Below are 23,534 nucleotides of genomic sequence, written 5' to 3'. Positions count from 1 at the left end.
AGATGGAAGAGACATGGGTTTGGTCCCCGGGTTGGGAAGGCACTGGAGGAGGGCGTGGCAACCCACTCCAGTATTCCTGCCTGGAGAATCTCCCAGACAGAGGAGCCTGCCGGGCTACAGTTCATGGGCTTGGAAAGAGTCAGACACGACTTAGTGATTAAATAGCAACAACAAAGCAACCGTTAAATGGAAGATAGAGGAGATAATAGGAATACATCAGAAAACAGAGGGAGGGAAGTGGGGTTTGAAGAAGACCCTACCTCTCCAAAATGTGCGTGCATGCTAAGTCGTTTCAGTCATGTCTGATTCTTTGCAACCCCATGGACTGTAGCCCACCAGGCTCCTCTGACCATGGAATTCACCAGGCAAGAATGCTGGAGTGGGTTTCCATTTCCACCTCTAGGGGATCTTCCTGACCCAGGCATTGATTGAACCTACATCTCTTACATCTCTTGCATTGGCAGGTGGGTTCTTTACCACTAGCACCACCTGGGAAACCCCTCCAAAAGGTAGCAATCATGTTTTCCAGTGATACTTGTGATCTGTATCTTTCAGTTGCCAGTTTTACATGCTGGTTATAGGTTGGTATAAAACAAAATCAGGACAGTAGTGAGCATTTATTGTTTCCTTCCTGTGTGCCAGTTACTGTATAGATTGTTTAACATGATTGACAGGATGTAGCTGTCATCCCCATCCCAGGAGTTGAGTATTAAGCACTGTTTTTCCTCTGAACTAAGAAGGCAGCTGAAGCTGAAAGCAGGCTGGAGTTTGAATGCATGTGGCTCTTCCTGAGAATTCTCCTAATCTACATTGTCCCCCTGCTGTAGGATCATTTCATATCTCTGGATGTAGCAGATGGCCGACTCATGGTACGGTACAAACTGAATTCAGAGCCGCCTAAAGAAAAAGGAATCAGAGACATCATAAACGACGGGAAGGATCATTTGGTACATCCTTTGAATCTGTTTATCTGAATCATTACATGTTTTTAGTCCTTTAAGTTAGTGCACAGAATGCTTTTCTATTAGATGAACTTATTAACTGAGAGACATATCCTTTTAAAATCGGAACATTTTGCATGAACTATATAACATCCATATGGTATAGATAAAACATGATTAATTTCATGGATATATGTATATGTATGGCTGAGTCCCTTTGCTATTCATCTGAAATTGTCACTATATTGTTAATCAGATATACCCCAGTACAAAATAAAAAGTTAAAATAATATTTTAACATTTAAAAAAATGATTAATTTCAAATGCAAACATTTCAGGAATTCCTGGTGGTCCAGTAGTTAGGCACCAAGCTTTTACTACTAAGTGTGCAGGTTCAGTTTTTGGTCAGAGAGCTAAGGTCCTTCAAACTGTGTGGTCCAGCCAAAACAGACAAACAAATGCAAACATCTCTATTTAAATGTTTATTATTATAATTTTATGCAGATGTGCTACTGTGCTCAGAACCCTTGTATTAATATATATATACCATGTATATAAATGAATCTGAAGGAAGGCAAAAACATAATAGCTCTGAACCATCATGAACAGAATTATTTTATTTCTCATTGCTGGCTGATTGATCTCTATTTTAGATTCAGATCAAAATTGGAAAAGTCCAACAACGTATGTGGATAAATGTGGATATTCAAAGTGTTAAAATTGAAGATGATATATTTGATTTCAGCACATACTATCTGGGGGGAATTCCCATTTCCATCAGGGAAAGGTAAGATGATCTTTTTTTAAAGAAGCGGGTCACCTCTCTTAATAGTTATGATTGCTACTGATAAATCTGCCTTGTTTAATTCCAGCAAAGACCAAGGAATTACTTTTCTGTATTAATAGTGTTAGCCAACAGAGTACAGCAGGCTGTTAATACTGGGTAAGAGGCCTGGCTGTCTGAAAGCTGTGGGGCTTAGGGGTCGGGGTAGCGGGGAGATGAGGGAACAGTGAGCCACTTCCATTGTCCTTCCTGGGAGGAAAAAAACCACTTGAGTAGATTTGGTGTTGACAACACTGCCATCAAAAATAGGGGCTATATCCTGGGGTCCTTGTGGACTTCCTCAGTGGCTCAGAATCTGCCTGCAATGTAGGAGACCCAAGTTTTATCCCTAGGTCGGTCAGGTCCCCAGGAGAAGAGAACGCTACCCATGCCAGTATTCTTGCCTAGAGAATTCCCTGGACAGGGGAGCTGACGGGTTACAGTCCATGGGCTCACAGAGTGTCAGACATGACTAAGCAACTAACACTTTCACTTTCACTTGGGGGTCCTGGTTGGTACAGAGGAGAGCACAGGCGGCCCTGGGCACAGAAGGCTGGGCCACTGAAGTGTCTCCTAGGACATTGGCACATTTGTATTACCTGCCCCCTCATGTGTGTGTTATTGGGGAGGGACTAGAGGCATGACTGTCTTGGATGAATGGATACACAAATGAATTAAATTAACTTGAATGGAAGTAAAGTTTAATATGAATGAGAAAAACAAACATCACTCTGAGGATACACTTAAAAATAACTTTCACATTTTGTTCGTTTGTTTACATCCTTCCAAATGGCTGACAGTGATGTGTGGAGAGAAGATTCCTTGGAAGGGTTACTACAGCCTCATGACTAAGCTAAGAGAGCTCCCAAAATGTTTGGTGATGATTGCTTTCATATGAGATCTGAGGCTGGTTAACTCTGTCCGTCATTTGGAAGGAGCACTAGATGTGATTTATGAAGTGTTGTGCCGAGGTGGTCTTCTCAGATCCTTATACATTTGAACAGCTGTCCAGCCTCAATAAGGAGGCACTAATCTTTGTCTTAAAGTTGCCTGGGGACTTCCCTGGAGGTCCAGTGATTGATACTTAGCCTTCCAATACAGAAGATGCAGGTTTAATACCTGGTCCGGGAGCTAAGATCTTATGTGCTTCCTGACCACAAACCCAAAATATAAAAAAGAAGCAATATTGTCGCAGATTCAATAAAGACTTTTAAAAATTGGTCTACATCAAAAAGATCATAAAAATAAAAGCTGTCAGGGTTGCCCCCAAAGACAGAGATGCAGGTGAGAAAGTTCAGCACTTTAATAGAGTTTGGGAGTGAATGTCTTTCCTCTCTAGGTTCTTTGAACTAGAAGGGACCTTGTGGATCATGGCATGTAGCCTCTTAATTTTAATGTAGAAATTAAGAGCCAAAGAGATAATATTAATATTTAATATAATCAGTACTAAATAGCAGTTCAACCTTGAATAGCTAGTTATGAATGGCCAGTAAACTTGGCTTTATTCAATTAAATGTAATAAAATAGAGTAACCTAAGGCAGCACCATTCACACATTGGAGGCTGTCATTTGTTTGCTCATTGCACAAGCACTCTTTGGGTTTCTAATGCCATTAGTGTGGTCAGTTCTGGGATGATGATGAACAGGGAAGAGTCTCAAGTATAGCAGAAGGGAGACAGTAGAATAAGGCCAGTGCTATCAGATGGGAAGCTCAGGGTGATGGGGACCCAGTAAAGGAATCTATCTACCCATTTAGGGTATCAGGAAAGTGGTCTCTGACTAGATCTGAAAGAACCTGACATATGAAGGGCAACGTATATAGAGATAAGAACCAAAGTGTGAACTCTCAAGAGGACACTATGAGGCAGGCCCTTGTGGCTGGTGTGGGAAGCAGGGGCCAGACCACAGAGGATCTTGAGAGTCACAGTAAGGACCAATGGGGACTTCTGCAGAGAAAGGACACGATCAGACTTGGGTTTTCAGTAGCTTGCTGTAGTGCAGGGTGCAGATTGGATTAAGAGGGAAAAGGCAGAGGCAGATGGCGAGGTTAACAGGTGAGAGGCAGGTGGTCTGAGCTGACCACGGAAACGACAGTGCCGACGAGGAAGAAAGAGTGGATTCTTGTTATGTTTAGGGCAGCAGATGGGCAATGCTGAAAGGCTGCTTGGGTTTGAAGAATAACAAAGAAAAGCTCTCAAGAAGGACTTTGATCTAGCGCTTGGACAGATGGCCAGCACCAGCAGAGAAATGGGGTGGTGAGCTCAGTCTGAGACAGGCTTAGTCCCAGGAGACAGCAGGTGGAGATGCCTGGAAAGGACTAGACGGAAGGCCTTGACCTCTAGGGAGATGTCCAGCCTGGAGAAAGGGTGAATGAAGCTTGAGAACAGGTGGCTACTGAGGTTATGGGGGCAAGTGGGCTCTCCCAGAGCCAAGAGGGATTCTCAGAGGTGTTTGCCTCTGTGTGGTGACAGCAGAAAGTCCACAGAGGGTGTCGGCCAAGCAAGGTTTACTAGGAAAAAGTAATGGGTGAGGATCCAAAGAAATGGCTCTAGTTTGGGCTTAGCCATCAATGAGTAGGGTCACCTTGGATTAAGTCAACACTCAACCTTTCTTTGCCTTTTTATTTCTGTCCATTAAAGAAATACATATATGGATATTGTGGTAAAGAATTTGCCTGCCAATGTAGGAGACACAAGAGATTTGGCTTCAGTCCCTGGGTTGGGAAGATCCCCTGGAGAAGGCAATGACAACCCACTCCAGTATTCTTGCCTGGAGAATCCCATGGACCGAGGAGCCTGGCAGGCTACAGCCCATATGGTCGCGAAGAGTCAGACATGACTGAGTGTGCACTTGTGTGCACATGCACACACACACACATGTAGATAGACACATAGGATTTTCCTAGGCATCTGTTTTAGCGTTTTCCAAACAGGGACTGCTTCGTTTTTCTGGGTAAGTTTATACTTTCAAACTTCAAGGACATGGAACATGCAGGAGACAGAGGCTGGTCAAAAGATTTCGCTGAGCTTTTCCTCTCTCTCAACTAAAATGCTTAACAGTATTCAGCTGTTTCTGGCCCTGCTTCATCCCTCTGGTGCTGTCCTTTATGGTTCAGAGTCCTGAGACCCCCTTCTGAGGTGGGTCACTGGGGAGAAATCCTCAGTGACCCACAGCTGAGTCTGTAGGGGCAACCAGCAGTTCTTTCAAAGGAGGGAGGTGCCCTGAGCCCTGGCAGGGGAGTAATGGAGACAGTCAATGCTTGAGCCTAACGTGGAGAGAAGCAAGCCTCGCGTTACCTCTATGTACAGGAGCGTAGGCAAGAGACTTTGTGAGCATGGTGTTTTCTCTCTCTCCCTGTAGCGTACCTCCTGGGACTGGGGACCCAGATCTTGGAGTGACTTGTGTAGGATTAGAGTCAGAAGCCAAGCCACAGTCTGTTAATCCCATCTGCTCTCCATGAGAAGAGCAGATCACCCCTGATGATGCCAGAGAGATGCACTGCCATCCCTGATAGTGCCTCAGACCAACGAAAAACACTTCCTGAGGAGTTATGTACATCATTGCATCACAGAGTATGATAATATCACATCACAATGAAACGAACTCCAAAACTATACACGGGGCAAGGATCTGTTGAGCATTTCTTAATACCCAGCACTGAGTTCAGGATTTGATTTTGCTTCTCCTGCTCTCTGAGATCTGCCCATAGTAGGCTGGACTCGGCTGCGCTTGCGTGAACAGCTTGGTCCATGGTGTGTACACATACCCCAGCATATGCACCTATTCTTATGGCAGCCTACACCCCTCCTCAGCCACGTTCCTCTAGCAGGTGTGCTCAGACCTGAATTCTGGAGCGAATGTGGAACTCTAGGCCCTCAGATGAGCCAGAGTAACAAGAACATCCCAAAGAATAGTGGAAATGAATCTTTCATTTTAACATCTCTGCTGTAGGTAACTGTTCTGTAGGAAAGAGTCAGGATCATTCCAGTGCTGAGGGTGCACACCTGTGTAAGCATAAAGAGCAAGGGCTTCAGGTCACACTGAGCCCCGGAACCCCAAGGCTGCCACCTTCCTTCTGCATGACCTTGTGGGAGTCACTTAACCTTCCCAAGTCTCCTTGTACATCTGATGTGGGCACAGTGATGCACTAGCTCTTAAGAGGGGTCGTGGGGTTCAGAGTAAAGGATTTAGCACAGTGCCTGGCACATGCTGAGTGCCCAGTAATGTCAGGTGAGAAAATATCTCCCTTGTGGCGAAACATAGGGGGAAGGGGATAGTTAGGGAGTTTGGGATGGCCAGGCTCATGCTATATTTAAAATGGGTAACCAACAAGGATCTACTGTAGAGCACAGGGAACTCTGCTCAATGTTATGCGGCAGCCTGGATGAGAGGGGAGTTTAGGGGAGAATGGATACATGCAAATGTATGGCTGAGTTCTTTCTCTGTCCACCTGAAACTATTGCAACATTGTTAATTGGCTATACTCCAATATAAATAAAAATGTAACAATTAAATGATAGTAAATCTTTTTTTTTTAAAAAAGAAAATATTTCCTTCAAAAGGTTATTGTGAGGATCGGATGATAGTTGTTGTTCAGCAGCTCAGTTGTGTCTGGCTCTTTGCGACCCCATGGACTGCCCCACACCAGGCTTCCCTATCCTTCACCATCTGCTGGAGTTTGCTCAAACTCATGTCCATTGAGTCAATGATGCCATCCAGCCATCTCATCCTCTGTCAACCCCTTCCCCTCCTGCCTTCAATCTTTCCCAGCATCAGGGTCTTTTCCAATGAGTCGGCTCTTCACATCAGGTGGCCAAAATAGTGGAGCTTCAGCTTGCACAAAACAGGTGTTCCTTGTCTGTCAGCTACCTTCCTTTCCCCTTTTTCTGCCACCTTATTCTTCCTTCAACCTATGCTTTACAGAAGAAAGGAATCAGGAGATGTGGACGAGTTTAAAACATGTTGAAACCCAAGAGAGAATGGATCAAAATATTAAATTAATGAGTTAATAAATATTAACATATGGACAAATAGACAAGCCCCAGGAATGGATATGAATTTTCCTCCTCTCCTGAGGCAAGAAGCCAGTTTTATAAAATCATCAAGCTTGTGCTGCAATGCCCATGAGGATTTGTTTCTTCCCTTTAATGAAATTTAATTTTATGCATATGACATGTAGCTCAGCTGTTTATAATGAATTGCATAAAAATGAAGGCAGACATCTTTCCATTTAGAAGAGTGTGCTGCTTTAGGGATTAGTAATGAAGTCAGCTTTGTGTTTATCTTAGTGCATCATTTGCTTAAGAAACACAAATATTTGCCCGGACTTCAGTCATTTCACGTATGTTAGTGTTTTTGTGTGACATCTGCTCCAGATAGATCCAAAAGTCAAATCAAAGGGGAAATGCCAAGGCAGCCACGTAGGAAGAGCTGCTTTATCAGTTGCTTTTTTATAGGGGCTTCCCTGGTTGAGAGTCCACGCTTCCAGTGCAGGGGGTAATGGGTCTGACCCCTGGTCAGGGAGCTAATATCCCACATGCTGTGCAGCCCAACCGAAAAAAAAAAATTTGCTTTGTTATAGTGATACACTGATATAATGGGGATAGTTACAACTCTGCCATCTCACCCTGAGTCCTTGCTCTGCACTGGGCACCATTGGAGTACGTTACCCAGATTATCTCATTTAAACTCTGGGCTGGGAAGCGGATTACCGCTTTCCTGTGGTATAAATGAGAAGACAGAAGCACAGAGAAGACACCCAGGACAGAACTTGAACTCACACAGCCTGCCTCCAGAGCCCAAAGCTCCAGAGCAGCTTCTCTCAGAAGCACCTCCTGAGTGCCCAGGACCGAGTGCCTAGGTTCTGAGCACCTCCTGGACGTGAACTTGTTTAATCCTCACAGTGACCTCTTGCCCAGCCTGCACATTTAGGGGGTGGTGGATACAGCATGAGTCTGGACAGTGCTTTCCATTGTTCCAGCTTGGCATTGATTAAATATACCAACCTACAGTTTTCCTAATTGACTAGGACCAAAAAGTAGTAATTTATTTCCTTGGCGTTTACAGTGGCTGACTTAAAACTGGACAGGAAAAAAATATTAAGAAGTTTTCTAGAGTATTTCTGGCTCTAATAAATTACTTATTAGTTATTCAAAGGGTTAGTCTCTCAGTCGTGTCTGACTCTTTGCAACCCCATGGACTGTAGCCCACCAGGCTCCTCTGTCCATGGGATTTCCCAGTTAAGAATACTGGAGTGGGTTGCCATTCCCTTCTTCAGGGGACCTTCCCAATCTCCCACATTGCAGACAGATTCTTTACCACCTAAGCCACCAGGGAATTTAATATATATTTATATGATGTTTCTAGTATATACATTTATTAATATGCTTTTAAGTCATGATGCATTAGCATGACTCCAGGAGAGGATGGGGGGAGCAGTTTCAGATGTTGTACATTTTCTATATGTCTATACTTTTGGGGGACACCAGCCATTCTTCTGTCAACATTATTGTGTTCATTTTTAATACTGAGAATGCAAATCACCCAGGATGGAAATATCTAATAGATTTTCCCAGTATCACAAAATTAGTAGCAGTCTAGAAATCCAATGAGAAGAGAGAACCATAAAACACGTACTTGTTCATGGGTGAGAAGCTGTAGGGAATGAGTGCCATGTTTCAGCTGCAGTTCCCCATGAAGCCTGCTTTTGGTCTATCTCTTCTTTTTCTTGCATCCCCAAATCAGGTTTAACATTTCTACACCTGCTTTCCGAGGCTGCATGAAGAACCTGAAGAAGACCACTGGCGTTGTCAGATTGAATGATACAGTGGGAGTAACAAAAAAGTGCTCAGAAGACTGGAAGGTAAGTGAAGAGTTCAGAACCTTGCAAAGCAGTGGTCCCCAGCTAACCCATGTTTGGCTTTCGTTAACACACCAACTTTTGACGTATTCTGATATGATGAACTGGCTCATTTATTACACTCTCCCTGTACTTGCAAAACCTCTTCAGGCTTGTATATTAAATTTGTAAGAAGGTAGAAATACCAGTTCTACACACAAAAACATTGAGATGGTTGGCAAATTATCATGCAGAAAAAGCAAACTGTTTTTTCCCACGGGTCAGTTCAAGTGAAGTGACCTAGGTTAAGATACTATTATTTCAGCCATGGCATGATTACAGGGCCAGTAATTTATTCCATGTTTGCATTTCAGCTCGTGCGATCTGCCTCATTCTCCAGGGGAGGACAGTTGAGTTTCACCAATTTGGACTTCCCATCATCCAGCCACTTCCAAGCCTCCTTCGGATTTCAGACCTTTCAACCCAGTGGCATCTTATTAAGTCATCAGACAGGGGTATGAAATATTGCATGAATGTTGAACAAGATTTAAGCCTGACTCAAGGTTCGATGTCAAAAACAATAGAGGGGTTTTGAAGGTAAATCCGTCAGGTGTTTTTGTCTAGCATCACACAATAGATGTTTTTGTGGATTTCAACCATGGAAGTGGTTGCCCACCCTGGGGTAGGGCCTAAAAGAAATCAGGCTTAGAAAGTATATTCTAGTTTACAGAACGGGATTTATGTGTATTCGTGGGCTCCGTTTTCATTCTTTTCAGGTATATTTTGAGTGAAGGTGAAGTAGAACTATTGTAAGTAATAACATAGCTTTAAGTTTTTAGAACTAAGAAAAAAAATCAGAATGTACACCCAGTACTCGTTTGTGATTCCACAAAACATAGCTCTTGAGATTCCTTTTTTGGCAGCAGCAGCTTGTTGGACAATATTTGCATCAGAGAATGGAAGAAAGTAATGTCTTTTGCTCTTTGTTCCTGTACAGCAAGAGATTCTCTTAACTTAAGAGTATCTAGCCAGTGTGGTCATGTAGGCGTAAAAGTCAGCTAATACTCCTAAATTGGCCAGTGGAACAACTGGGATTTTAAAATAGAAAGAGAAGTAGGACACTGTTTTTCTTGGGTTTGTTTCTTCAGGACTGCCAGCACAACAGACAGCTAGTATTTGCTGAAAGGAAGGACTAGCCGCCTCTGTGGTTATGTTGTAATAGAGCTCTTCTCCTCTCTTGCTGTCTAGTTCAATCAGCTGTTAGAGATCTTTTTTTTAAATTCATGTTCTATTGATTATTTTGTATTGGAATATAATTGCGGTACAATGTTGTGTTAGTTTCTGCTGCAAAACATTGTGAATCAGCCATGTGTATACGTATATCCCCTCCCTCTCTAGCCTCCCTCCCACCCCCATCTCACCCTTCTGGGTCACTACAGAGCACCTAACTGAGCTCGCTGTGCTATACAGTATAGCTTTGCAATCCTTTTTTTAAAAAAAAAACAAAACAAAAATACCCCTGAAAAAGCACATGCCTACATTTAGATTGTGAACGTGGCTTTTCTATCAGAGCAGAATATTTTGACCCAGCTCTTTTTTCAAAAAGTATTTATTTACTTATGGCTGGCTGCATCAGGTCTTAGTTGTGGCACGGGGGCAAGGTCTTTGTAGAAGTACGCAGGCTTAACTGTCCCGTGGCATGTGGGATCTTAATTCCCCAACCGGGGATCAAACCCTCATCCCCTGCATTGCAGGGCAGATTCTTAACCACTGGACCGCCAGGGAAGTTCCTTGCCCCAACTCTTGACACATTCTCCTGTTTCCTCCACAGGAGTGGGGACACTTAATACACAGTGTACAAAATGGCCCAAAAGAGGCAGAAGACTTGGCTTAGCAAAGATGAGGTCAGTCCTGGACAAGGCAGGAACCCTTCAGATATCCTAGGAACACTGCCTGCAACTTCTTAATGGATTCAACTTCTTAAGAAATACGTGTCGGTTAGCATTCTTTTATCCAGTTTATAATAAATATTGCCAATTGAAAAACATCAGCATAAAGTGAAACTGACAATGGTTACAGCCACACTCTGTAAACATTGTTTTAGGCTCAAAGCTCCCCAAAGAACCACATCTGGTTGAAAACCACAAAAATTGTACCTGGTAGGAAAAACACATCAACAAAATGAAAATGACAACTGCCAAAACTACACCAATCTTTTTGTATTTTTAAAATATTTATTTACAACCACAGATGTCTAAAGAACATTAGCAATTAATAGAAAGAATCAAATTATCATGCCAAAATTTATATCGGCAGAGTTTGACATTGGAAAATTGAACCTCCTAGAAATTAGGACCCCAAAATAAAAAATTCATGACTGAAGGGAAGCTGTCATTGTAATAATCTATGAAGAAAATTGATGAATCAAGTCTTTGTTGTAAAAATGAATTCAGAAGAACATTGATCCTGATGAAAATAACTTCAGCGAGTGAAAGCGAAAATAGAAAAATTTAGAAATGGTGTAACTTTTGTATAATTGATGGAGACATTAAGTTGGTTGATGAATGTAGGTCCATAAAATGCTTTTGACAGATTCACCAATGTTGAAATAATTTGCATAAGATTGTTATATTCATAAACACAGAATCCAAATATTCAAAAATAACCTTTAGATTAAAATAGCAAAGTCAAAACATTGGGTTTGAAACATCCTGTTTTGTACATAGTTTTTCTCACACATTCAGTATTGATACATTCATATTACATGCAGGTGGATTGCACTGATGGGTACATTGTTCTCTGATGATTGCAGGCGAGCAGTGTGCAGGTCACCCTGGAAGACGGTCACATTGAACTGAGCACCAGGGACAGCAGCAGCCCGATTTTCACATCTCCACAGACGTACATGGATGGTTTACTACATTATGTGTCTGTAATAAGCGACAACTCTGGGTGAGTGGAATGGCTCTTCTGCCAGAGCACTAAGAATTTTATTTTATTTAGTTTAATGGAATTTTCTAGTATCTTTTCTGAGACATATTTGTCCTCGATGTTGACACTATTTTACTAGTAAATCTTGACCTTCTTCTTGGTACTGCGTCAATTTTCTCATTGATTGAGAATCAACAGTTGGATGGATAAGTAAATTGGGGTGCATTCAAAATGGGAGAATGAGAATGAAAGATCTAAAGCTGTGCACAGCCACAGGGATGAACCTCGTGTGTAAGGCTGAGCAAAAGAGGTCACACGTGGAATCATTATATACATGATTTCATGTATATAAAATTCAGAAGCAGGCAAAACTAAACTCTTTCATCAGAACTCAGGGTGCTGGTTACTCATGGAGAGGGAGAACTGGAAAGGGAGCCCAGGCAGGGTGCCTGGGGAGCTGGCAGTGTTGGTGTTTTCACATTTCAAAGATGCATTGAGCTGGGCACTTACAACCTGTACTTTCTGTATATATACAGGTACACTTGGGAGTATTGTAGGTTCAATTCCAGACCTCTGCAGTAAAGCTAATGACACAATAAAAAGAGTCACATAGCATTTTTGATTCCCAGTGAATATAAAAGTTATACTTACCCTATACTATATCTGTCAAGTGTGCAGTAGGTGTCTAAGAAAAAAAAAAACGATGTACGTACCTTATGTAAAAAATACTTTATCAATAAAAATGCTAACCATCATCTGAACCTTCAGGGAGTTGTAATTGTTTTTAAGCGTTTGAAATCTGAAAACTGCCAAAGTGAGACTCCGAGACACGGAGTGAGCAAATGCTATTGGAAAAATGGTGCCAGTAGACTTACAAACTTTCAATTTTTCAAAAACCACAATATCTGTGAAGCATATTTTTAGAATGAAGTCCAATAAAGCGAGCTATGCCTGTAGAGTACTTTAATAAAAATGCCATGTGCAAAAAGAAATATATGGAAAAAACTGCAAATGCTGTTTCAAAATAGTTTAGTGAGTTCTTTCAGGTAAAAGACTTTGGGTCTGAATCAAAGACAGTCAGTTGCCCAGCTGGAGAAGATCGTTCTCACCAGCTGTTCTCACTCCTGTTTGTTTTTTTTTTCCAGACTCCGGCTCCTCATTGATGACCAGCCTCTGAAGAATAACCAAAGGCTTCGAGGCCTTTCAGATTTCCAGCAGTCCCTGCGTCTGGGCGGGAGTCATTTCGAGGGCTGCATCAGCAATGTTTTCATCCAGAGGTGTGTGTGCAGCTGATGAGAGGGGCCTGCCGACACAGGGAACTTGTCACCATGGCTTCACGCTGCTCTCATCTGCAGACTTTCCAAACACCTTCTTTGACACGATTTGTTGTTGTTCAGTCACTCAGTCATGTCTGACTCTTTGCAGCCCCATGGACTGCAGCATGCCAGGCTTCCCTGTCCTTCACTGTCTCCCAGAGTTTGCTCAAACTCATGTCCATTGAGTTGGTGATGCCATCCAACCATCTCATCCTCTGTTACCCGCTTTTCCTCCTGCCCTCAATCTTTCCCAACATCAGGGTCTTTTCCAGTGAATCGGCTCTTCTAATCAGATAGCCAAAGGATTGGAGCTTCAGCTTCAGCTTCAGCAGTCCTTCCAATGAATATTTAGGGTTGATTTCCTGTAGGATTGACTGGTTTGATCTCTTTGCTGTCCAAGTGACTCTCAAGAGTCTTCTCCAGCACCACAGTTCGAAAACATCGATTCTTAGGTGTCAGCCTTCTTTATGGTCCAACGCTCACATCTTTGGCATAACGCACACGTTAAAAGCAAACTAACCGAAAGCTCTGGGGCCCGGCCTCCCTTTGTAGCAGCAGCTTTGGAACATAACCTTGAAAAAGGTTTAATTAAAATTAACTTTCAGATTATGTCCCTTTTTAGATGAGAGCAAAACTCTTCCCCCGAGCAGAGGTAGGGCCTGGCCCTGTTCATGAACCTTAGGCACCCTGGTAGGCTTATGAGCTGCTGTGAGAGCTTGGTGACAGTCATAAGATAAAGTAGATTTACCCATGAGGTTTGTCTACAGAAATGCAGTGAGATAAATCCTTTCTCGAAGTCACTTCTATGGTTTCCTGTTATTCATCGTCATTCTAGGTCATCTGGTATCTGTGTTTGTCCTTTCTGCCTATTTTGTTTTTCATATTTCTTTTTTTTGTATGTTTTTTAAAATTTATTTTTAATTGGAGGATAGTTGTTTTACAATTTTGTGTTAGTTTCTGCTGTATAGTTACGTGAATCAGCTATAAATATACGTATAGCTCCTCCCTCTCGAGCCTCCCTCCCAGCCGCCCCCCATCCTGCCTCTCCCGGGTCATCACAGAGCACCAAGCTGCGCTCCCTACGCTGCACCCTGGCTCCCCATCAGCTATCTGTTTTACACATGGTAGTGTATATGTGCGGAGAAGGCACTGGCACCCAGTGCTCTTGCCTGGAAAATCCCATGGACAGAGGAGCCTGGTGGGCTGCAGTCCATGGGGTCACTAAGAGTCGGACACGACTGAGCGACTTCATTTTCACTTTTCACTTTCCACTTTCATGCATTGGAGAAGGAAATGGCAACCCACTCCAGTGTTCTTGCCTGGAGAATCCCAGGGACGGGGGAGCCTGGTGGGCTGCCGTCTATGGGGTTGCACTGAGTCGGACACGACTGAAGTGACTCGGCAGCAGCAGCAGCAGCAGCAGCAGCAGCAGCAGCAGCAGCAGCAGCAGCAGTAGCAGTAGTAGTAGTAGTGTGTATGTGTCCGTGCTACTCCTCCAATTCATCCCACCTTCCCTGTCCCCCACCTTGGGTCCACACATCTATTCTCTACTTCTGCATCTCTATTCCTGCCCTACAAATACGTTCATCAGTACCATTTTTCTAGTTTCCGCATATATGCATTAATAGTTTCCAGGTGGCACTAATGATAAAGTACCCACCTGCCAACGCACAAGACATGAGAGACTCAGGTTCAATCCCTGGGTCTGGAAGATGCCCTGGAAGAGGGCATGGCAACTCACTCCAGTATTCTTCCCTGGAGAATCCCCACGGACAGAGGAACCTGGCGAGCTACAGTCCATAGGGTTGCAAAGAGTCAGACATGGCTCAAGCGACTTAACACGCGCGCGCACCCTGTACTAGGTGGAAACAGATGAGCGTTTAGCCTGAAGTCAGGGCAGTAAGAATGTGTACGTTTGAAACAAATTCTCCCTGCCAGTGTGTCTTCCTGGATGTGTCAGAGTTTGTTTCCGCTGTCATTCCAGATCATCAGAGAGTCCCGAAGTCCTGGATCTGGCCAGTAAATCTTCCAAGAGAGATGTGTCCCTGGGATTCTGTAGTTTAAACGAACCACCTTTTCTAATGTTGCTTAAAGGGTCCACAAGGTTTTACAAAGCCAAGACTTTCAGTATCCACCAGGTGAGTGTCAGGAACCTTGCATTGGGGTTTGCTTCTTTTGGTGATTCTTAGAAGAGAATCTCCCTCACTGGAGATGCTGAGGAGGAGTGTAGATCACCTTCTCCCATGGTAGCCAGTGCCTGCAGCAAGTGGGACTAATGGGTCATCCATAGTTGGATTTCACCAAAATGTCAAAGCAGTTTTCTTTTTAGCTCCTCTTTTGAATCTTGAATGCTTGGCAATTTTTGCAGCCCTGGAAACAAATAGAGGGGCTTCCCTAGTGGCTCTGTGGTAAAGAATCCACCTGCCAATGCAGGTTCAGTCCCTGTCTTGGGAAGATCCCCTGGAGAAGAAATGGCAACTCACTGTGGTATTCTTGCCTGGACAGAGGAGCCTGGCGGGCTACAGTCCACAGGGTCACAAAGAGTTGGACAGGACTTACTGACTGAACTAAGAACAAATAGGACCTTGACTTCAGTTTCTCAGTGTCTGCAGCTGATGAGCCTGTTCCTACCCACAGACACTTCTCTGTCTTGCCTCCTATAACAGCATACACACATGCGCCCAGGCCTTGCCATGACCAGTGTGACTTGACCTTGATGGCACATTAGGGACACCAGGGAGTGTTTAAAATCCCAGTGCATGGGTTGCATCCCACCCAATTAAGTCAGATGCTTTTGAGTTAGGTCCAAGTGACAGGAGTTTATAAAGCTCCTGGGTGATTCTAATGTTTGGAACTAAAAGAGACTGAAAGGAAATGAAATTCCTGGTTTGGAGGAGTGGAAGTGTCATCATAAACTGAACACAGGGTTAGAACTTGAATTCCTAGCTCTGCCTGAGGTCAACAGCGTGACCTCTTCATATCCAAGGTTACAGTTAATATGATTAATGGATAACATTGAGCACCTCTGATGTGCCAGGTGTTACACTGAGCTTTTTAAGTGGATTTTCTTACTAAACCCTCATGTAACCATGTGGGTGAAGTACTATTATCAGCCACATCTCAGAAAAAAGTGTGCAGTAGCCTAGAAAGGTGAGCAGTTTGCACAGGCTCCCACAGATGGAAAGCGGCATTGGAATTTAAACTCAGACAGTCTGACCTCAAAGCCGGGGCCTTCTCGGGAACAATGCACTTCCATTCAACACACTTTTCACTTCATGTCAACAACATGCTGCTTGTCTGTCAGTAATTCTCCCGCTGCACGATGATTTGGGGGAGTTGAAGAGATAGTACATAAAGAGAAACATTCAGTGGTATTTAAGAGGAAATATATTTCATAAATCCCAAAGTGTTGTCATTAACTCTGAGGAAGAGATCATCTTTAGAACACCCCCATCAGGAATGAAGTCATAAGAGTCATTTTTTTCTCTGTAAGGCTGAGAGTTACTGAGAAGCTAAATTAGCACAGTCCTGGTGGAGATGAATATGGACTCGGAGCTATTCAGAGGATGGAATGTATCAGACCATATAATAATTGAAGGTGGGTGGCAGAGGAGGCAGGAGTTAATATAATTCTGAGGCAACTAGTGCAGGTTACTGGGTGGATGGAGAAGTCAGTCGTGTAGAGAGGATAAGGACAAGCCTTTAGATGGAAGGAGAATGAATGGAGTTGGTGGCATATTGAGTGACAGGTGCCTCAAGCGGGTGGAAGGCTGGTGGGAGACTGGCAGGTGTCTCTGGGGGCATCAGCAGAAGAGTGGCATGGTGCAATTGATGTGTGAGACCCAGTGAATACACTGGATGTAATGTTCCCTGTTCCATGCAAGCCCTCAGATTAGACAGAATATGAAATTAATTCTGCCTCCAAAAGCCCAATAACAGAGAGAAGGCCACCGGGCTTTGTGGTTAAATACTGGACTTTGGGGACAGCCTTCCTGGGTTTGCATCCGGTTTTCTCAGTTACTTACGTGAGTGTTCTTGAAAAATTTAACCTTTCTGTGGGTCTGCTTCCTGCAGCATCAGTGAGGATAGTGAGTGAGTACTTAGTCGTTCAGTCATGTCTGACTCTTTCCAACCCAGGGACTGTAGCTCACCAGGCTCCTCTGCCCATGGAATTCTCCAGGCAAGAATACTGGAGTGGGTTGCCATTCCCTTCTCCAGGGGATCTTCCTGACCCAGGAATTGAACCCAGGTCTCTTGCATGGCAGGCAGATTCTTTACCTGCTGAGCCATTGGGCAAGCCTTGTAAATGAGGATAGGTAATAGTAATATCTCATGGTGTTGTGGGGGTACAGTGAGGTAATAGGCATAAAACATGTGGCACGTGGTAGGCATGCAATGCAATGCAATGCTGCTAAGTCGCTTCAGTCATGTCCGACTCTGTGCGACCCCATAGATGGCAGCCCACCAGGCTCCCCCATCCCTGGGATTCTCCAGGCAAGAACACTGGAGTGGGTTTATTATCATTAAACACACTAATAACTTGAGAGGGACATGAATAGTCTGCAGGCCCTTGTCCTGCTACTGAGATCAGAGGCTGGGGATGTTCTTTTTGGAGGAGGGGATAGCCAGACCAGGTCTGGAGTTTGGGTTGGATTTAGATGAGTGAATGTTGTTGCTCCACAAACAGAAGCCCAAAGCTGGGAGGCAGCAGGATGTGGGGGACTCACAGGTACAGACACTTCGCACATGTGCTCTCTCATCCCTCAGTTCTCACCAAACCCCTAAAGAGCAGAATAAAATGCCAACCTTACAGGTCAGGAAATCGAGTCTTAGGTTAAAAAGACTGCCCGAGAGCACCCAGTAAGTAGAGTTGGCGTTAAAATTGAGGGCTGTCGAGCCCCAGAGAATGTGCTCTTCATAGTCATGTTTGCTCTTCACGTGTGCTCTCTATGGGCTTGGGAAGCTCGGTGAACAGGGGTAGTTTAGAGGAGAAAGGAGGCTAGGGGAGGTGAACTCAGAACCACTCACTGGAGCCAAAGGTTTCACTCATTGGAGTGAGGTTTTTTGTTTTTCTTGATAAAAATGGTTGAATGCTACCTCTCTCAAGAACTACTGTGGTTCTTCTCTTGAGAACCACTGTGGGTCTTCTGAAGCTCCAGGAAGAGGAATGTTAGTTGCTCAGTCATGTCCGACTCTTTGTGACCCCACGGACTGTAGCCAGCCAGGCTCCTCTGTCCATGGGATTCTCCAGGCAAGAATACTGGAGTGGATAGCCATTTTCTTCTCCAGGGCATCTTCCTAACCCAGGGATCAAACTCAGGTCTTCAGCAATGCAGGCAGATTTTCTACTGTTTGAGCCACCAGGGAAGCAAGCCCCCAGGGAGGGGAGGTGCTCTGGATACCTGCTGGTACCATGTACCACAGACCTGTGTAAGATGGGAGCAACATGCACCCTCCCCAGAATAAATTCATCCCTATTGAATTCAGCTCTTAGAATCAAAAGTCAAAACTGAGCAAGGCACTTAGCTAGACAGGCGTTCTCACCCTGCCCCCAGATAATTAGCTGTCCTGATTTTTGGTTTCTCTCCCACACAGCCATTGCAGGATGCGCCAGCCATCTCCCCGAGGAGCTCGAAGGCATGGAGAGAGGCTCAGTCTTGCCCACCACTTCCAGGCGTCCAGACCAGCCACAGAGCCCTCCGGTTTGGGGACAGTCCCACCAGCCACTTGTTATTCATGCTTCCCCAAGAGTTGCTGAAACCCAGGTATTATTTCATGTTTTTGCCCCACGCCAACTCAGACTCTGACTCTGTGTAGGATTCTACACTAGGGCAGGCTAACTGCCATGATGGCAGTCACTTGCCACTGAGGAAGGGGCTTGTTGTTGTTTAGTCTCTTAATCATGTCCAGCTCTTTGTGATACCATGGACTGTAGCCCGCCAGGCTCCTCTGTCCATGGGATTCCCCAGGCAAGAGTACTGAAGTGGGTTGCCATGCCCTCCTCCAAGGGATCTTCCCGACACAGGGATCGAACCTGCATCTCCTGCTTGGCAGGAGGATTCTTTACTGCTGAGCCACGTGGGAAGTCCAGTGAAGTGGGGAACAACCATGTTTATGAAAAGAGGTCCTGGCCTGCCCAGCACACAGAGCCCAGCCACTGGAGCACCCTTCCTCCATGTGGCCAGAGGCACACGTGACAGGTGCTGCTCAGACCCTGAAACAATGAGTTCAGCTCTGGTTTAAAATTGACAGTGTGCTAAAAATAAGGCCGATATGTCTTTCCAAAGCTGCTATTTATTTCTGTGATACATCACCTTTCTTCTCCTGCATTCTACAGTCAGAGAAAAATCATTCTTTTAGGAAGACTTGGTGCCAGATAACATCATCTTTAGAGAATACATTGGGACGTTTTGTGCTAACAAGTTGCATCTCTTTGGGGGAGGAGGGAATAAGCAGAGATATTAATTGTGTCAGGAAAAAAAGAAAGGCGAGGCTTGTCATTTTCATATGATTTGAAGGAGACATAAATAAAACGGTGCCCAGAATTCTTTGGTGACTTATCTATGAGGCAGAATTGCACGAAAGTCGAAAAGACCTGGCTTTCCGATCTTGGCTTTCCATCCACTTGCTCAGCCACTGGCTCACTGTGTGACCTCAGGCCACAAGCCAGTTCAGGTCCTGGGGGTGCAGATGTCAAGATGAGATTAGATGCGCAAGAGAATGGCTGTTCCCCTGGAAGATAAAAGGGGGAGCAGGAGCTGGTGGGGAGAGCCTTCAGCTAAGACGTGGCAGGGGTACTGTGAAAGGAGAGGGGAAGGCAGACAGAGGTGGGAAGAGCCCCAGACAGCAGGGAAGCTCCGAGGAAGTCAGCCTGGCGGGTGGGCATCGCAAGCAAAGATCATCACCAGTGTCGGCAGAATGGCTTGGCTCTTTTCTTCTGAGCTTGATGTGTGGCTGGGAGTCACTGGGTGCCACTACGGTTCTGAGAGAGGGGGCAGCTGGGTGTTGCCAGACCGCTGTGCCCCAGCAGTGGGGTCTCCTGAACGGAGCTCTGAGAGGCAACTCCAAGGCCGCTATATGCTGCTGTTCAGCTTGTCTATGCCACGTTTAAACGTGGCACAATTACACCTGCCTCACATGTTTCCACAAATTGCTCCATCTCTTCGAACCTCAGTTTTCTCATCAGTTAAATAGGGTTGGTAATGTCTTGCTTGCAGGGAGGAGAGGTCATAGGTTGCAATGAGTTGGCCTTCGGAGGCGGGCTCAGTAAGCAAGAGTGTGATTCGCAGGCAGGTGTAAAAGCCGGAAGGGGAGGGGCTGAGTGTGTAAAAGCCGGAAGGGGAGGGGCTGAGTGTGTGAAAGCCGGAAGGGGAGGGGCCAAGCTCTGGTGGTGACCCTCAGCCCCTGGCTGCAGACTCCAGTAGACTCGTGGGCATTATGGAGATCCCTGATCTGGTAAAGCTGTCAGTGGGAAACAGGCAGACGGCAGAGGTGGTGACCTTCTCAGCTGTCCGCCCCTCCTGGGCCGACCCGCTCCCCAGCGCTGCTCTTTCAGTCACGCTGACCATGATGGCAGCAGTCTCCCTGGGATGCTGCGTGCACTGCCCTTTCCCCGCCCTGCAGCCTCCCTGCCCCCTCCCCAGCTCTGAGGCTGTTCCTCGAGCTTTGCCTTACCCCCTCCCTCCATGGCCCCTTCTCTCCTGCCTCTTTTCTCAGCACATTCACTGTGGCAACCTATCTGGCTTCCTCTGATGATTCAACCCAGGCATCTTCCCATCCAACACTGAAGTATATACAATAAATGGAAAAAGTAATATTCTTAAAGGGAAAGTGGGAAAAAGTAATCCTTAGTACATATAATTTTAAAATGTTTTTAGTCCCCAATACTGTAGCAATCAGAGTGTATTTTCAGGATCTTGCAAGATTTGGACTATTCTGTCATTCTCATCCTGATTTCTATTCTAACAAGTTTGGTTTCTGCTTTAAAACCCTGTACCACCATTTTAGGGACTTCACTGATAGCTCAGTTGGTAAAGAATCCGCCTGCAATGCAAGAGACACTTGTTCAATTCCTGGGTCTGGAAGATCCCCTGGAAAAGGGGTAGGCTACCCACTCCAGTATTCTTGGGCTTCCCTGGTGGCTCAGCTGGTAAAGAATCCACCTGCAATGCAGGAGACATGGGTTTGATACCTGGGTTGGGAGGATCCCCTAGAGAAGGGAAAGGCTACCTACTCCAGTATTCTAGCCTGGAGAATTCCATGGACTGTATAGGGATAGGAGTTGCAAAGAGTCAGACACGACTGAGCGACTTCCCCTTTCATCACCATTTTAACCTCTGGGTGAATGTGAAAAAAAAAAAATTCTTCTTTTCTCTCTGCCTTACCTTCCAATCCTCAGCAATAAAGACTCATAGCTGCAGTAAAATATGCTAGGATTTGAAGGTACTGATGTCTTTTTGGGGTGTTAGTCAGTTAGTCTTTTCTGAAAGAAAATTGCTTTAAGAAATAATGCTGGAAAGCAAATGTCAAGTCCAATAACAAAGCCCACATATGTAAAGTACTTTAATTTTGTAGCAAGTTCTAATATCCTCCTCAAATTGGCTAACCCTTGTTCTCCAAACCTCCGCACTAACACACAGCTTCACCAAGAGACATACTGAGCAGTGTCACCATCTGGTCGGTTTAATCTCACAAATATAGATTTCTTTTTCCTTCTGAGGAACTCTACCCTCAAGGAAACTTGCAAATCTGAGGAATGAAAGTGCATCTCCAGGTTTGCTCAGCCTCACAAGTATTAAAAAACAGAGAGATGTAACAGTGTCAGTATTTCTTCTGCTTCTTGATTCTGCCTTCACATTTTCCATTTAATTCAATTCAGTAACTGTTTCTTAGGGCTTCCCAGGTGGCGGTGGAGGTAAAGAAGCCGCCTGCCAATGCAGGAGACAGATGCGGGTTCCATCCCTGAGTCGGGAAAATCCCCTGGAGGAGGGCATAGCAACCTGCTCCAGTATTCTTGCCTGGAAAATCCCATGGACAGAGGAACCTGCCCGGCTACAGTCCACTGGGCATGACTTAGCGAATAAACCACAGCCAGGGCATCTACACACCACAGACCTGTCAAAGAATGAAACATCCATTGCTTCATTCTCAGAGCTCTTCATGGTGCATTGTACATACGACCCACTCATTAAATATTTGTTGAATGAATAAGTAAATGGAAGAATGGATATGAGTTTGCATAGAAAGTAAAGCTTGCTTAGCCACACATGCCTATGTGCAACCATCCTGCAAAAGAATATTAACTTTAACTCTCTGCTTTTACTGCATGAGGCTTGCTTAATTCCTGTTTCATCAAAGGTGAGATATTAAGGTCTGAGAAACATAAGGGTGGGCAAGAGAAGGTGGATCTGGACTTCTGTGCTTCTGTGTTAAATATGTCTTACAGAAAAAGAATGCCTGCCCGATGCTTAACTCAGATCCTTGTTATTCAAGTTTTTCTCTGACTTTTCCTCGCAACTTTCTTTTCCCTGCGTGTATATGAAATAGAAAGCATATTCACTGGGTTTAAAAATCGAGGCTGCTCAGTGAAATAAGCCAGTTGCAGAAAGACAAATATTGTATGATTGTATTTCTATGAAACACCTAGAACAGTCAGATTCTTAGAGACAGACAGCAGAATGGTGGTTGCTAGGCACTGCGGGGAGGAGGGAATACAGAGCTGTTGTTTAATGTGTAGGGAGTTTCAGTTTTAAACATGAAAAGAGTTCTGGAGATTTGCTGCACAGCAGTGAAGGTAATTAACACTTCTGAGCTGTATTCTTAAAAATGGTTAAGATGCTAAGCTTTATGTTGTTGTATTTTACCATAGTTTTCTAAGTAGGTCATCTTCTTCCTTGCCATTCACTGGGACTTACATCGCTAGCTGAGGTTGTCATAAAACTTCCTCTTATTCCCCAACACAATAAGGAAATTATACAACAAAACTTCTAACCGCTGAAAAACAAGCTTTTAAAAACTCCCAAAGGAATAGGTTGTTTAATCAATTACAGGCCTTAGTTTATTCACTTAAATTAAGGAGTAGTGGGGGGTTGCTCCTCACCCTCTCTCCCGGCTTTCGAGATTTGAAGAAACGTGACAAACCTCTTGTTTTCCTTCTTCGCCTTCTGCTGTCTTTCCCCTGCAGGTCACAGTTTGCCGTGGATGTGCTGACGACAGCGTCCAGAGGCCTGGTGTTTTATACGGGGACTAGGAGCTCCTTTATGGCTCTTTATCTTTCAAAAGGACGGCTGGTCTTTGCCCTGGGGGCAGAAGGGAAAAAACTGAAACTCAAAAGCAGAGAGAAGTGCAGTGACGGGAAGTGGCACACGGTGAGCTCTGGGGCTGCCTTAGAACCTCCCCCGGGGCCAAGTTCACTGCCAGTAGCTGAAGACGGAAGTCTCAGCGTTCTTCCAGGCAAGGGGGCACCGAGCACCCCAGCATCTCAGCCCAGAGACTCCTGCACGTGCCATGCATGGATGTCATCCTAGATGCCAAGACGGGCTTTCCTCTCTGCTTCTTCAGATCCTCCCCGCCTCACAGCTCCATGGACTGCTCCTTTCTTATTCCTGTCCTTTCACCCTGGACCATTTTTTCTCCTTCAGGACAATTTCCAGGCCTCCAGACCCTTCTCTGAGTCTGGAATGCTT

At 44.8% G+C, this 23,534-nt stretch overlaps 1 protein-coding gene and 1 long non-coding RNA gene across 7 annotated transcripts in view; one reads left to right on the top strand and one right to left on the bottom strand.

The window, feature by feature from the left end:
• Positions 1 to 23,534, top strand: part of LAMA3 (laminin subunit alpha 3) — a 253,721-nt gene that overhangs the window by 220,175 nt on the left and 10,012 nt on the right. For all 5 annotated transcript variants that reach the window (XM_069569260.1, XM_069569259.1, XM_069569261.1 and 2 more), the window contains 9 exons: positions 828 to 947; positions 1,595 to 1,728; positions 8,509 to 8,626; positions 8,977 to 9,117; positions 11,415 to 11,554; positions 12,679 to 12,810; positions 14,834 to 14,987; positions 18,445 to 18,614; positions 23,033 to 23,216. In XM_069569260.1, the coding sequence (XP_069425361.1) occupies positions 828 to 947; positions 1,595 to 1,728; positions 8,509 to 8,626; positions 8,977 to 9,117; positions 11,415 to 11,554; positions 12,679 to 12,810; positions 14,834 to 14,987; positions 18,445 to 18,614; positions 23,033 to 23,216 (1,293 nt within the window). The remainder of the gene's footprint in view (positions 1 to 827; positions 948 to 1,594; positions 1,729 to 8,508; positions 8,627 to 8,976; positions 9,118 to 11,414; positions 11,555 to 12,678; positions 12,811 to 14,833; positions 14,988 to 18,444; positions 18,615 to 23,032; positions 23,217 to 23,534) is intronic.
• LOC138428489 (uncharacterized) lies at positions 603 to 23,279 on the bottom strand. 2 transcript variants are annotated; one of them, XR_011252463.1, is made up of 3 exons: positions 22,990 to 23,225; positions 8,401 to 8,551; positions 603 to 897 (listed from the first exon to the last, which is right to left on the bottom strand). It is a non-coding gene; the product is annotated as an uncharacterized lncRNA (long non-coding RNA). The 2 variants fall into 2 exon arrangements; XR_011252462.1 differs by lacking the exons at positions 603 to 897; positions 8,401 to 8,551 and adding an exon at positions 10,817 to 11,532 and having other exon boundaries at positions 22,990 to 23,279.

Source organism: Ovis canadensis, chromosome 23 (assembly GCF_042477335.2).
Source record: "Ovis canadensis isolate MfBH-ARS-UI-01 breed Bighorn chromosome 23, ARS-UI_OviCan_v2, whole genome shotgun sequence".
NCBI lineage: Eukaryota > Metazoa > Chordata > Mammalia > Artiodactyla > Bovidae > Ovis > Ovis canadensis.
The sequence above is the reverse complement of the archived record's forward strand: the minus strand, read 5'-3'. Positions and strand labels throughout refer to the sequence as shown.